A 15,226-nucleotide genomic window follows, 5' to 3' on the forward strand; every position below is an offset into this window, starting at 1 on the left:
GCTATTTTACAACCATTTATTTATTTGCTTAGCCTTCCATGATATCATTTTTATGATATGGGAGGAATGAACTGAAAACTTCCAAGGAAATAAGACACACTTTTCACTGGTAACAGATCGTAATGGAGATTCCATTTGTTAGGATATTTTTAGATGGTTTAATAAACACCATGAGAAGTTTGTATATCAAGGATAAATCAATATACCATCAGTGTAAAGTGTGTTTTAAGTTATTCAAATGGGCTTAGCCATTGCACTCAATATTTGAGAACTGCTGAACATTTTAAAAGTACAATATGAATGCACTTAGCTCATTCAAAGGTAGTTTTACTTCATGAATTGGGACAGTATCTTAACTTATTCATGTATATACCACTTTGTGATAAGCCTTTAGATGTTGTATTTGCTAGGCATATTAATGCAGTTTTTATGCAGCCCAGATTAACAATCATGAAAGAAAAATAAACTTTGTAATCCCAAATAATTTTCAATATAGTTATAATTTAAGATGTATATTTTTCATTATAATGTCTGCTGGCAGGACAATACAGCTTTGCACAGTAAAAGGTGAATAGAGTGTTTTCTTGATTCCTCACACATTCTTATATAGGATATTTTTACTTCTGAAGCTCTATTTTGCTTAAAGCTTGAACCAGAAATGGATATCCTTTAGGCTTCTATTAGCTGGAAAGATAGTGCAGGTAGCTGGCAGCTTTTGGGTACTGTGAGCTAAAGTTCCTTTCCTCATTACTCTTCTAATAATTTTGGGGAAGTTATTGTGCCTCTCAGTTTCCATTATTTAAAAATGGGTACATTAAGCAGTTCCCTCACTAAAAACCAAATAAAACTATACCATCCAACTAACCAAGAGAAGTCTTGAAAATTTAGTTTAATATAATCAAGTTTAGCATATTAGATTCGCTATGGGGATTCAGGGTTTAGCCTTACAGATGGATCCAGGGGTTTGACTCTAAGTTTGTGTCACAGACACTAATTAGATAGTCTTCAAATAAAAGTGGAGTACCTTAGAATTATGATTTATTTTATGCTAATTAAGTCAGGTTTCGAGTTCAGCATTCTTATAAAACATATTTATATGATGAATAGTCAAATATGTAGGTAAAAATAAAACTTAAAAACTCAAAAATGCTCTCTCCTTGCCTGGCTTAGTTTGTACTTAACAACTAGAGTTTTATTTTAAATTAACATTTTCTATTTTAATATGCGTGTGTATATGGAAGCTGATTAAAAATATTTTAAAATACTAATTTTGTGAAAGCTTTTAATGTTTGTCTGCACGTAGGCACATTATAAATTTGTACCTATATCAAAACTGTAATTTTCTTTTTACTGTTTAAAGTGTGTAAGTTGACAATAAATCACCAACATTTTGTAAGCCAGTAAGCAGAGTTACATCTGGCTAACATGAATTCACACACTCCTCCAGTCAATTAGCCCATGACCGTTAATTAATATAAGATTTTAGAGGCAAAAAATGTAAACAAAATTAAACAAAACAGTAGAACATTTAAACCATAATATATCCCAGTCATTGTCATAGGAAAATGTGGGTAAGTGTAATGTTTTGCAGTCATGAAAATAAAGGACAAGAAGGGGTGTGGCCTTCCCTTCACCTTATGTAACAAATAATTCAGTTTTTTAAAAGTATCATTTATGGAATGATGGTCAATGGTGGATGTTGGAGTAATGCAAAGAGTCTTGGAGGATCATATTTTATTCCATGAAATTAGGAAGAACACGCAAGACTGTTAGATTACAAAGCAAGATAAAATACCTGGCGGTGGGGGCTTCATTTAAAAGTTATACTAGAATTGATTTACAGGTATTAAAAGTGTCTTATGTTCCCCTTATTCTATTTAAGGTACCTCTGATTACCCAATCATGGGTTTCAAAGGGGAATTAAAAATAATACATCATAATTTTAAGAAATGCTTAGCAGCAGCTGCTGAACTCTGTTTCATTGTGATGCAAAGCTTGTCAGCAGGATTATTAACAGTGATTACCCAGGGTCACAAACCATATATCCTCTAGCTTCCTGCTTAATGCTCAAGTTTACACGAAACAGAAGCATGCAAGGATGTCATCTTCACGTAACTGCTGCGTCATTACAGGGTAATTACATGTATCTTTGGAGACATGGCTGTGTTTGGAATTTGTACAAAAAGTGGGCAAATTCACCAGTAATTACAAAGCAGCAATCACTGTGGCAACATGGAATAGCCTGCTGCATTTTATATTTGCCATAATATAAAATGATGCAAGTATTTTACAACATCTATTTCATCACACAGAGCCTACATTTTGTCAGATATGAGTTGTTCCTTTACAGCAAGGTGGTGAATTTTATTGTCAGTTGTTAAAGAATTGGCAAAGTGTTTTTTTTTTATTTTTAATGTAGATAAGACTTAGATGAAGTTCAAAGTTTCCAAGATTAGTGCCTTATTCTGTGAAAGCGAATGGGGTAAGTATCCCTTCATTTTCATTAGTGCTTTCTATACAAAATGGTATTAAAATTAACTCTCAATTACTTGTGATGTATCCTTTTGAATTTAATAGTCCTGCCTCAAGCCCTTTAGGAATCTTAATTGTGGAAAATAGCAAATAGGTTCATGCTGTCTCATAGGGCAAACCTTAGCAATGGAGCCACAGGCTTCCAACGGCCCTGAGAGGGCAAACTCCAGCCTTGTGCACAGGCAGCCCCGGTATCACTGCCCTCCACGCCTCAAGCAGGGTAAGTGAAATCTACAGCTTTTTAAGGAAATTGTTATTAACTCATTGTGTGCATATAAGCACTACAGATAAAAGATAGACCTTAGTACCTATCAGCTAGCCAAATTTTTCAATTCATTCTTTAAACACAATTTTCTCCTTTAGAAAAGGGCAATAATTTAAGAAATTATGGTGGGTGAGGGAATAATCTAGCTAATATTACTTTTTATTTTATTTTATTTTTTGAGATGAAGTCTCGCTCTGTAGCCCAGGCTGGAGTGCAGTGGCGCTATTCTCTCAGCTCACTGCAACCTCCATCTCTCGAGTTCAAATGATTCTCCTGCCTCAGCCTTCTGAGTAGCTGGGATTACAGGCACAGGCCACCACGCTCAGCTAATTTTTTATTTCTTTCAGTAGAGATGTGGTTTCACCATGTGGCCAGGCTGGTCTCAAACTCCTGACCTTAAGTGATCCACCTGCCCGGGCCTTCTAAAGTGCTGGGATTACAGGCGTTAGCCATTGCACCTGGCCTAATGTAGCTAACTTTAATAGTACCTAAGAATGCACCCCTTTGTGTTCACCAAGTACTTCGCTTGGTTTCAAGTACAAAATACTAAGTAGAAACAGGTTTACCTCAATAAAATGGAATTTTCCAAAAGTTTATAATTTTAATTAAAAAACTTTCTAGAAATGGAGAAGAAAACTCTTCTTGATTTTTAAAAGTAAAAATAAATACAAAATTGATATTATTTTTCATATTTCTTCTGTAGTTTATGTGATTTAAAAGACTGACACTGAATGGACTGTTTTCTAGTCTGTGGATAATCAAATATGGATTTACAACTGAACTATACCTTTTAAAACTGGATAGAAAGAAGCAGATGTGGAGTTCACAGTTTACTTCAGAACTGGAAAAAAGGCCAAACTTCATAATAATAAAATACTCTGAATAAAATATATTGTGATGTTAAGTTACCTGATAAGAGAAATTTTATGGAATAAAATATTTCCTTTTAAGGACTTTTTAAGATTGATTTAAAATCATATTAAATATTATAAAACATTTTAATCTTATGCATTTTGTAAAAATGGTTAGGTTTTTTATCCTGTGTTCCTATTTATTTTAGCTTTCTGTTGTTTACCTATCTATAGCATGACATTTATATATTTTTATAAATGACATTCAGTAAAATGTACTCTGCATTCAAAATTCAGACAACTACATGTCTTTTGGTTTTTATTAATATCCTCAAATCTTTGTAACCCCAGTGTTATGAAGACAATTGAACTTCTGCTCATAAACTCAGAGTGGAATTGCTGCTGTCATCCAAAACGCATACCATAAGTAAAAGTCTGACAAGCTTAGCTTTGCTAATTGTGTCAGTGGTTGAAAGTGTTTAAGCTTTGAAGTCAGAAACCCTTTGCTGTAAGATTTGGGTCAATCTGCCTTACTTTTCTCAATGACAAGATAGGGGAAACAATTAGTGTAATACTTACCCCACTGTTTTGTTAATGAGGATTAAGTAAAAACAAAACAAGACATCTGCAAGCCAGTTCACAGTTGACCAAGTGTTTCCTGTGTATCCCACTTGATCTTCATCTGACTAGAAGGCTCAAATGACTTACCTATGGCACACGGCCATGAGATAGCAAACGGAAATTTGAGCCTAGCTTTCTGAACTCTAAGTCCAGTACTTTCTCTCATAATTGACACATAATAAATAAGGAGATGCTTTGAAATATAGAAAGTACTGTAGACACCAACACTATTACATATACTTGGCCCAGTTTGATTAAAAACAACTCTACAGCTTTTTTTTGTGACACTTGGATCTTGACGATCCAATCAGAGGACAATGATCACAGAAATACGGATTGGATTTCTTTTCTTGATAAAAAGATTGCTTGTCATTATTCAGCTTGTGTATCTTATTGAACGTACCTCAATGTGAAAAAGTCTACCTTTAAAACCGGGTGCCTATATAGCTACCTACTGGTGTGGTAATGGCTACACATACAGTTTTCAGCATTTCAAATATATGCATTGCTTCAGCGTGAATTATGAAGTGAAATTCCATTTATTGTTTCTTATTTTTCCATTGGCACCCCCACATTCTTAAAGACAGGTTTTACTATGTAAAAGTTAGGAGATTTTCTGGGTGGGAAAGGTGCCTGGTCCTCCCTAGGTGCCAAGAGCAGTAGTCATTGGTGGGGAGGGAAGGGAAAGTGCTCAGGGGCCTCTGTGGATGCAGTTTCCCAGGGATAAGATAATTAATTGCCTAGAATACTTTTGAGAAATTACTCCTCCTTTTTGGGAGCTGTAGGAAAATTCTATAAATGGAATTTCATTGCTATGGATGAAGAAGTCAGACAAACTTTTACATTTCCAGTTGCTAGTCATTTTCAATTTCAAATAGCAACATTTTCAATCTATAAATACTCGTTGATCACAATTATATGCAAGAATCTGTACCCCAATTTTTCATATCCATAATTAAATCCCATATAATGAGTTTCTATTTTGAAAGTTGAATGTATAACTTAAGGCTATAAGATCAGTTCAGAATCATCAGGTTTTAAAATTTCATACAAAAACAAAAAACGGGAAGAAAGAAAATTCTTAATTTCTTTAACATGATTTCTGAGATCATCATATTTAAAGCAACAACATAAGGGTTCAAAGTATATCCCCCAACTATGATTTCAACCAATACAAGTGAAATCACAAGTGAAATCTACCATAGGATATTTGCTCCATTGAGAAAGTTCATTCTGGCTCAACCGTGGTGCACATCGCCAGCCTCTCCACCCTAAATATCTCCCCGTAGCTCAAAAGGCACAGAAGAATAGCTGAAATTGTAATGGAACTGACCTATGCACACATTCTCATCGTCCAGTTGTGCAGAAGCATTTCTGAAGTAGCCCAGCCTGCATAACTCACAGTGCTGCCCTCTAGTGTTGTGTTTACAGCTCACGCAAATGACTGTATTTAGCAGATCGATATAACTGCATCGATTGGAGTGGCCGAAGCATTCACAATCTTGCAAGGAAGAACAGAAATGTATACAGAGTGTATACAGCAGCAGAGTAATAGCATACTACATGCTTGGGTAAAATGAGGGATGGAGAAAAGACGGTGGAATGGCATTACATATATGTGATTCAACACAACACATGGTGGCAACAGGTGGTTGTGACTGGCATGGAAATAGCATCTGTTTCAAGCAGGATAGGAAGGTCGGACATTCGGAACAAGACTGAAGATTGTTAATTCTTGGCAGACAAGATGAACAGAAGCATTTGCAGGTGTACACCTTTTAAAATTTGGGAAGCCTCAGTTTCTAGTGATGAAAAAGTCTATTTTTATTTTTATTTTTTGCAGATGGAGAATTTTAGTGTCTTTGCACTATTTCCCTTGTTTTCTCTTCATCTTTTCAGCCTTAAAAAAAGTGAGAGAGGGTTGTGTGAGCATTGAGAGTCTGAGTACCATCAACATGGCTCCTTTAGCTCTCTGACATCATGCCAAGACAGCAACTCAGTTGGGGTTTCATATACATCATGGCAAATTTAATAGAGTTCTAGAAAACTAAACAATTCTTTATTTTTGTTTTTCCCCAATGCTAAGAGAAGATGGCTTTCTTAAGCCTTTCTTCAGACCAAATCTCTATGCATATGTGTGAGAGAAGACAAAAAAAGCAGGGAGATAATTTGTGTGAAAAAGTGCTCTTAAGATTTCCTCCTTTTCTCTCAAGTTTCAAGAATAGTTTGCTACAAAAGAAGAATTAGGTAGCTACTGCAACCCCACCTTTCTCTTCCTTGGTTTCTCTAAAATGTTAGAGGTGTCTCTGAGGCTTAGGAGTGATGGTGGTAATGACTAGACAGGGAGATGAAGAAGAGCATGAGAGTAGCTGGGGAAGGGTGGAGGGTGACTAGATTTCTTCTTTCTTGCATCTCATCTAGAGCAAGAAGTTGTAAATCCAATTCAACCTTTTTAAAATAAATGATAATGACAAAGTCTCTGTTGGTAGAAATAATTATCACAGAAGTGTGAGTGGTAACTAGGTGGGGTATCTCTTTTGTCTTCTTGGAATATGAGGGTAAGCCTAGTTGGACATTTATAAGGAAGGTCAGCCAGGATACTGCAAATTTTGTTTGTTTAAAAATATTTCTTGCATCAATATCAATCTCGCTTTTATCCCACTAGAAAGCCAAGCACAGTCATTATTTGAACACTTTCATTCATTCTTTCATTCGTTCATTCAGTAAATATTTTTATTGAGTTGGTCTACCTATGTGTCAAGAACTTGGCTAGGTGTTGAGTTACTATTTTGGCCTATATAAAATTTTTCAAGTATTATATTTTGATGACCAGAGTAAAAATGAGTAAGTGTTGTCAAGTAAATAATAATAAGAGGTGGCTAACTTTTAAACTTTAAAAAAAATTAATATGCTACCACTCATCAGAAAAGTTCATATTCTGGAAGCTGAGAACAAGGTCCTGATGGAACGAAATCAAATTTGGATAGAAGCAGAGGAGGATACTGGAAATGGTGAAGAGTAGAAGATAACCAGAAACAGTGTCAGCAACTTTGGGACCCCAGTTGCTAAAAGAGAGGCAAGAAGAAAGGGGGGATCCTGAAGCCAAGGCCCTTCCTTTATTTGAGGTGAGCTGTATCACCATGTGTATGTGCGCAGGGAGAGAAGGGTGAGTGTGAGGACAGGAAGAAGTCAGAGGGGAGGCGAGTATGGAGGAGAGGGAGAGTACTGGGAGACGGTGGCCTTGAGACTCCAACGTAGGAGACAGTGTAAGAAAATATCCACATAAATTTAGTAGTAAAGGCATGCCAAGTTAATAATAATACTACCAGCAATAATCATAGAGTTACAGATTACTAAATTAAAATCTCTTGTAAAACAACAAGCATTTCCCACCAATCCTCTGTACCGCTCTGAGTTACGCGTTGTTTATACTGGCATTACTGACTCCTGAGGAAGTCAGAAAGGCTTCTAGAGCCTTCTCTGTTTGAGAGTTTGAAATCAAGACAATCTTTCAGGACTACAGCCTTTTGAGAGCAGTGGTTGAAGGAAGGAAACCCAATTCTCAAACCTAATTGCTTCCCAAGGACTTCTTGAGAACTGCCTGGAATTCCTGAGGAGGGGCAATAAGAGCCCTGCTCCTGGGTCCCCTCCTCTGGAAGAGGTCTCTTATTGGCTGTCCTTCTTCAGGTTCCCTAACCCGGGTTGGTTCTTGTTACATCTAATTTAATTAACAGAGCTTTGTTCAAAAGTATCTTTTATGTTCAAAAATTCATCTAGGAGATTTCTACAGCTACATAGAAGCTTGTTGCCTGGAAGCTTATTTAGTAAATAAGACAACATATGCTCAGATAACCAGAAAAAAATAGTATGTGCAGAGAAAAAAACAGTGACACAAAGCAATCTAAGTAGAAGGAGAACTTCATTTAACATGAGGGGAATTAGAAAAAATGTCCTACAGGATGCACACTCTGAATCTTCCTTAGGGCATGTAGAGTTTATTAAAACAAAACAAAATAGGAGGGAATGAGCATTTTAGGTGAAAGGAATAGAGTAGAGTGGGAAAAGGTATGAAGCTGGGGAAATGTAGAGAATAAGGCTAGTGACTTTTCATAGTATGGTTCCTTTGTGGGTACCTAAAGGATTCTGTAGAGTCTGCCCAACGGCCAGAACTACATGCTTTAATCTACCTGACAAAGCTTTATCTGAGTAAGAAAACCAAATCTGTAAGATACCCAAGTTCAACAGTTTAAGACCCATTCCATGAATCTCTATAAAAATGTTAAATGTGATATTATCACTACTATTATCAGAATTTAATGAATAGTACACATTTCTCTGGGGACATTAACTATTTATGGGTCTTGTTTAAAAACTAATTTATTAATTTTGAAAGGAAATGATAAATAATTGTATAAGAAACCATATTCAGCTAAACATACAATAGTATAAATTTATTTCAAATGATAATTGGATACTTTAAATGTTTTATAATGTAGAAAATGGCTAATAATAACTTGATTCTTTTAAGACTTCTAGTACTCTTCTGAGACTTTGATAAAGCTGTCATCTCTGGCCATAATATATTTGAGAATATAAAATAAGAAACAGATCTTTGAAAGTGATTTGAAAAACATGAGAGTATTATATAAAGGCAAAGTATTTCAAATATGACTCTTAAACTGCTATATTATTTTTTGGTGTTCTGTTAATTTCCTACTTTTTAATACCTGGTCTTTCCACACAGGCACAGAACCTATTAAGATACAGCTTGAGGTGCATTATCCTACTAAGTTTCTGAAGGGATGATATTAATAGTTTAATAATGATTTGATTCTTCAAATCACTGACCTCCCATGACCTCCCATTTCTTCTTATATAGTATCCATAGTCCAATCCTTATAATCACTTCCTTTTATATACTCCTTTGGCCTTCCACCCTCCAATTATAAGGAAATCTTGATCCCAGTTAAAAGTTGATGCTGGTTAAATTCAGCTCTCCAGGAAGTCCTAGCCAGAGCTATCAGGCAAGAGAAAGAAATAAAAGGCATTCAAATTGGAAAAGAGGAAATTAAATTATCTCTGTTTGCTGACAACATGATCATATACCTAGAAAAGCCTAAAGATCCTGTAGGAGAATCCTAGACTGATTGCCGACCTCAGCAAACTCTCAGGATACAAAATCAATGTACAAAAATCAGTAGCATTTCTATACACCAATAACATTCAAGCTGGAAACCAAATTAAGAACTCAATCCCATTTACGTAGCCCCCAAAGTAAAATAAAATACCTAGGAATACAGCTAACAGAAGAGGTGAAAGATCTTTACAAGGAGAACTATAAAATGCTGATGGGAGAAATTGTAGACAACACAAATGAAAAAATTTCCCATGCTCATGGGTTGAAAGAATTAATATTGCTAAAATCACCCATTACTCAAAGCAATCTAAAATTCAATGCAATTCCTATCAAATTTCCAATGTCATTTTTCACAGAATCAGAAAAACCAATCCTGAAGTTCATATGGAACCCCCCAACAAATGCCCAAATGGCCAAAGCCAAAGCATTTCTAAGCAAAAGGAACAAATCCAGAGGCATCACATTGCCTGACTTCAAATTATACTACAAAGCTATAGTAACTAAAACAGCATGGTACTGGTACAAAAATAGACACATAGACCAATGGAAGAGAATAGAGAACCCAACAATAAAGCCACATACCCTACAACTTCTGACCTTCCATAAAGTGGACAAAACTAAACAATGGGGAAAAACACCCTATTCAATAAACAGTGCTGAGAAAACTGGCTCACAATACGCAGAAGAATGAAGCTTAACCTCTATCTCACCCTATACAAATATTAACTCAGGATGGATTAAGGACCTACATATAAGACCTAAAACCATAGAAATCCTAGAAGAAAACCTGGGAAAAACTCTTCTGCACATCAGCCTAGGCAAAGAATTTATAATGAAGACCCAAAAAACAAATACAACAAAAACAAAAATAAAAAAATGGGACTTAAACTAAAAAGCTTCTGCACAGCAAAATAAATAATCAACAGAATAAACAGACAACCTACAGAATGGGAAAAGTATTTAGAAATTATGCCTCTAAAGACTAATGTTTAAAATCTACAAGGAACTCAAATAACTCAACAAGAATAAAACAAACAACCCCATTAAAAACTGGGAAAGGCATGAACAGACATTTCTCAAAAGAAGACATACAAGTAGCCAACAAACACATGAAAAAATTCTCAGTATCACTAATCAACAGAGAAATGTAAATTAAAATCACATTAATGTGCCATCTTACACCCGTCAAAATTACTCTAATTAAAAAGTCAAAAAGCAAGAGATGTTGGCATGGATGTAGAGAAAAAGGAATACTCATACCCTGTTGGTGGGAATGTAAATAAGATCAGGCTCCATGGAAAACAGTATGGAGATATCTCAAAGAACTAAAAATAGAACTGCCATTTGACCCAGCAATTCTACTACTGGGTATCTACCCAAAGGAACATAAATCATTATATAAAAAAGACAACTACAGTAATATGTTTATTGCAGCACTATGTATGATAGCAAAGTCATGAAACCACCCTAAGTGTCCACTAATGGTTGATTAAATAAAGAAAATGTGTATATACACCATGAAATACTATGCAGACATAAGAAAGAATTAAATCATGTCATTTGCAGCAACATGGATGGAGCTGCAGGCCATTATCCTAAGCGAACTAACAGAGAGGCAGAAAATCAAATATTGCATGTTCTTATGTATAAGTGGGGGTTAAATAAAGGGTACATATGGACATAAAGATGGAAAAAATAGACTGTGAGCACTCTAAAATGGGGGACATTTGAGGGTTGAAAAATTACCTACTGGGTACAATATCGAATATTTAGGTGATAAGTATACTAGAAGCCCAGTCCCCGGCCATTATGCATGTAATATCCGTGAAACACACAAGCACATGTACCCCCTGAATCTAATTTTTTTTAAATTCAACTTTTCGTCTCTTCATGCTCATATCCCAGTAGCTAAATGTGGCTAGTTTTTCTCCAACCATTTAGAAACAAGTCTCATTTGAAGTTCTTGACCATAAACCTCAATGGGGTCCCCAGATCTGCCTGGTAATCCTTCCTGAAGCAGGGGGCTTCTGGGCCACCACATTCTCTTGATTCTCCTTCTTCCCTACACATCATTGCTTTTTTCTCTCTTTTGCTTTTTGTCCTCATCTCCTCAAATGTCTCAAGGTTTAGTCCTTGGACCTCTTTGTTCTCTACATTCACTCTAGATGATTTTTACCCAACCCCATGGTCTATATGCGGGCCATTCCAAAATAGTTATTTCCAGGGTGGACTGACTCCCCAGTTAATTAGTGAGACTCCCTTCAGAGTCATCCATTGTGTGCCACTGCCTTCCTAGAATTTCCACTTGGACGTTTTATAAACATTTCAACTTTAACTTGTTCAAAGAGGAGCTCTTGGGTTGCTTTCCTAAACTTGCTACTCACCCAACCTGCCCTGTCTCAGTAAATGACTACTCCATTCCTCCAAATGCTTAGCTTCCACCTCTCACCATCTCTACCACCTTTTACTCAGATGCATCATCAGCCCTTACTTGGATTACTGCCATCGTCCCCAAACTGTTCTTCTGGCCTCAACCCTTGTGAAAATGTCATCTCCACACAGCAGACAGAGTAACTCTTTCAAAACTTTAGTGAGGTCATGACATCCCTCTGCTCATCATCCTAATGGCTTCACATCTTATTCAGAATAAAAGAGGAGTTCATTCATTCTCTAGTGACCTGGCCCCTGTCCTCCCTGGGGGCTCATTGCTAGCTCTCTCCTCCTAATTCATGGCACAGTGCCTCCATGTTGCTCTTCAAACACACCAAGCACTTCCCAGGGCCTTTGCACTTGCTGGTCTGGAATACCCCCAGACATCTCCATTATTTGCTTCCCCACTTCTTTTTAAAATGTCTTCTCAAAAAAAATTCTCTGACCATTTAATCTGAGATAATAGCCCCCACCCACATTCCCTAATCCCCCAATTTCCTAATTTTGTTTATATTTTTTCATAGAATTTATAATATTCAAAAAGTATTATGCAAAAATAATATCTCCCCCTCTAGTTGAGTGTAGATTTTCAAGGGCAGACTGTGTCTGTTTTGTGCACAATTATAACTACAGAACTTAAGATATTGCCTGGCATACACTAAGCACTGAAAAAATATTGTCAAATGAATGAATGAATGATGATCCTGAGATCCCTTCCTTTGGGGAACAGAGGAAGATACAGAGAAAAGTTATGTTTAATTCATTCCTTCATCATTTGAATTCCTGAAGAGAATCTGGCTATATCCTATATATTAAGGAGTTTAGAAAAACAGTAGCCACAGAACAAGCTACAGCTGAGTTAGTGATTATTTTAGCTGAGAGTTCACTACATGTCTATTAACAGATCAGCTTAGGCAGAGAAAAAGCAGGTTTCTGAAAATTGCTTTACATAGTTTTTAATGTCAAATTGCATTTCAGACAACTTTTATTACTGTTGTATAAGCAAAGCTAAAGGGGGTCTTTAGCTGTATGTATACACAATGTGGCATGGCAACCATTGGCAACACATGTTTATTGAGGACTACCCTGTACCATGTACAGCCATCATGTACCAGAAGACAAAGGGAATGAGGTCCAGGCCTTCAGAGTCTAGTGTGGGGTTTCTCAACCTTGGCACGATTGCCATTTTGGGCCAAATGACTTTGTTGAATGGGGCTGTCCTGTGCATTGTAGGCTTTTCAGATGCATCCCTGGGCCATCTACAGACTAGATGACTAGATGTGGTAGCAAGCCCCAAACTGACAAACAAAAATTTCTCCAGACATTGCCAAATGTCCCCTGGGGGGCAAAATCCACCCACATCCCCATTGAGTACTATTGCTCTAGTGGGAAGATAGAAAAAATACTATATATGTGTAATATATATTATATATTGAAGCATAGAAGGCAGTTGTGGTAAAGTACGTAGTACCTAGACAGTTAAGAGCAATGAAGGCTAGAGGTGTTTTATAAGGGGAAGGGTTCAAAGTTGACTTTCTAGATAAAGAAAGGACCAAGTCTCCTCTAAGGTTTAAAAGGTTCCTTTTGACCGACACTGGCTGGGGAAGACCTGGACAGATAAGAGTTCCAGGAAATCAAGATGTTGGACACAGAGAATGAAAGAAAAAGAATGTTACTAAGAGGAGGGGATTCAATTTCTCTTTTGCATCCTCGTTCTTACTATTCCCCACATTGCCTATAATTACATTAGTAAATTGTCTCTGTAAATATAACATAAAATACAATGAATGTGGCACAATTAGAACAGGTAGATTTTCTTTTTTTTTGGCCAAATGAGGAAAGCTAATTCAAATCCAGAGCTGATTAAAATTCATTTTAGACATTCAAAAAGAAAGAATTTGAGAAAAAGACCTCAAAGGTGAAGGAATTGGAACTCTAAAAAGAATTTTCCCTTCACTGCATTAAATGGAGTGATTCTGGGAATTAAGAGGCTCTAGCATTTTCTTTGTCTTTTCCCCACCCACCACCCTGTCTTGCATCCTTACGTAGCTGTTGAAGCTCTTCCACACATATCATTTGACGATGATGTGAATTTGTCTCTGGTAAGTCTATCTCAACTGGCTAGCTTCTCCCTGCCCCCAGGAATATGTCTGGACCTCATTGGTGCTGTGTCCTCAAGGAACTAGAGATGCAGGTTCAAATTCCAGGTTCAGAGGCCTCTTGTATATCCAGCACGCTTGACATGACAGAAAAGAGATGAACTTTGTACATGCTTTTTCCTTCCTTTCTCCTTCACCTCCTTTGTTTCTTTCCATATGGCATCCCTATGGTGGCTTCAGTGACTGCCTATATGACACACCACATACCCAAATTGATTTGTTACCGTCTGAGCCTGCATCTGCTCTTCTCATACAGGACTTATTTCCCAAAATTTCAAACCTAATTGGGTTCCCCTCAACCCAAATTGGCATCTTCTATGTTCCACGGTTAAAAGCACATTTGAGAAAATTTTGACCTATGGTTTAAATACTCTTGGTTTCCCTTTTCCCATTTCCTGACTAGTTTCCACTTTTTCTCTATATGCCACGGAAGGACAAATTCAACATTGATTAAAATCTAGGAAATGACTAAATTCAATAAGGAATAGGAAAACATTATGGTCATTTTCACCAAATGGGTCAAACTAAGTTCAGATTTTATTAATAAATGTGTTTCTTTGTAAGAGGTGTTTTATGAAAAAACCAAAACCAAAACCAAAACGTGACATATGCCCAACAGTCAAGGGTGGAAAACAAGACACACCTGTTACACAGGACATTCAAAGAAAAAATGGTGAAATAAAAACAGAAGTCTTCATGTTTCCTGAAAAATCTTCATTCTGTGAATGACAGATGCTAGCTGGAATGGGCCATTCATAAGTCACAGATGAGATGCTGCTCACTTTCATTTAAAGAAAGTAATATAACTATTATTTTTGGATCCTAAGCAACACTTAATCCAGTGCAGATCTTCACTTGTGTTTTTCAAAGTTATTCAAAACAATTTTTTGGAAGCATAAATTCCAAGGTGTTTCATTTGTCACAAAGTGAAATGGGCACCATACATGGAACCTGCCATTCTGGTCTCATGAAAAGCATCCTTGAAACTCACTATAAGTGGGTTTCTTTATTTTCAATGCAAGTGAGTATCCATGATAGTGCTCTAACATTCGTGTTCTAAACAGGAACCTCAACCATTGTAATTCTTATTCACACATGAATCTTTCAGAAAACAAATGTAGCATTTTTAATTGCAGTCAAGTTTCTGAGTGAAGCATTTTTTGTTCTTACAGATGATTCTCAGTACTATTCGATGCATTGATTGATATCAGTCAACATGCCTCACCAATAA

At 36.4% G+C, this 15,226-nt stretch overlaps 1 protein-coding gene across 12 annotated transcripts in view; it reads right to left on the reverse strand.

Annotated features, from left to right (window-relative positions):
- NTNG1 (netrin G1) overlaps positions 1–15,226 on the reverse strand; it is a 365,210-nt gene that overhangs the window by 45,304 nt on the left and 304,680 nt on the right. For 4 of the 12 annotated variants that reach the window (XM_002810532.5, XM_024255584.3, XM_054530567.2 and 1 more), the window contains one exon: positions 5,603–5,770. The exons of the other annotated variants lie outside the window; for them this stretch is intronic. In XM_002810532.5, coding sequence (XP_002810578.2) covers positions 5,603–5,770 — 168 coding nt within the window. The remainder of the gene's footprint in view (positions 1–5,602; positions 5,771–15,226) is intronic. 12 annotated transcript variants of the gene reach the window in all.

The sequence above is a fragment of the Pongo abelii genome, chromosome 1, assembly GCF_028885655.2.
Source record: "Pongo abelii isolate AG06213 chromosome 1, NHGRI_mPonAbe1-v2.0_pri, whole genome shotgun sequence".
NCBI classification, from domain to species: domain Eukaryota; kingdom Metazoa; phylum Chordata; class Mammalia; order Primates; family Hominidae; genus Pongo; species Pongo abelii.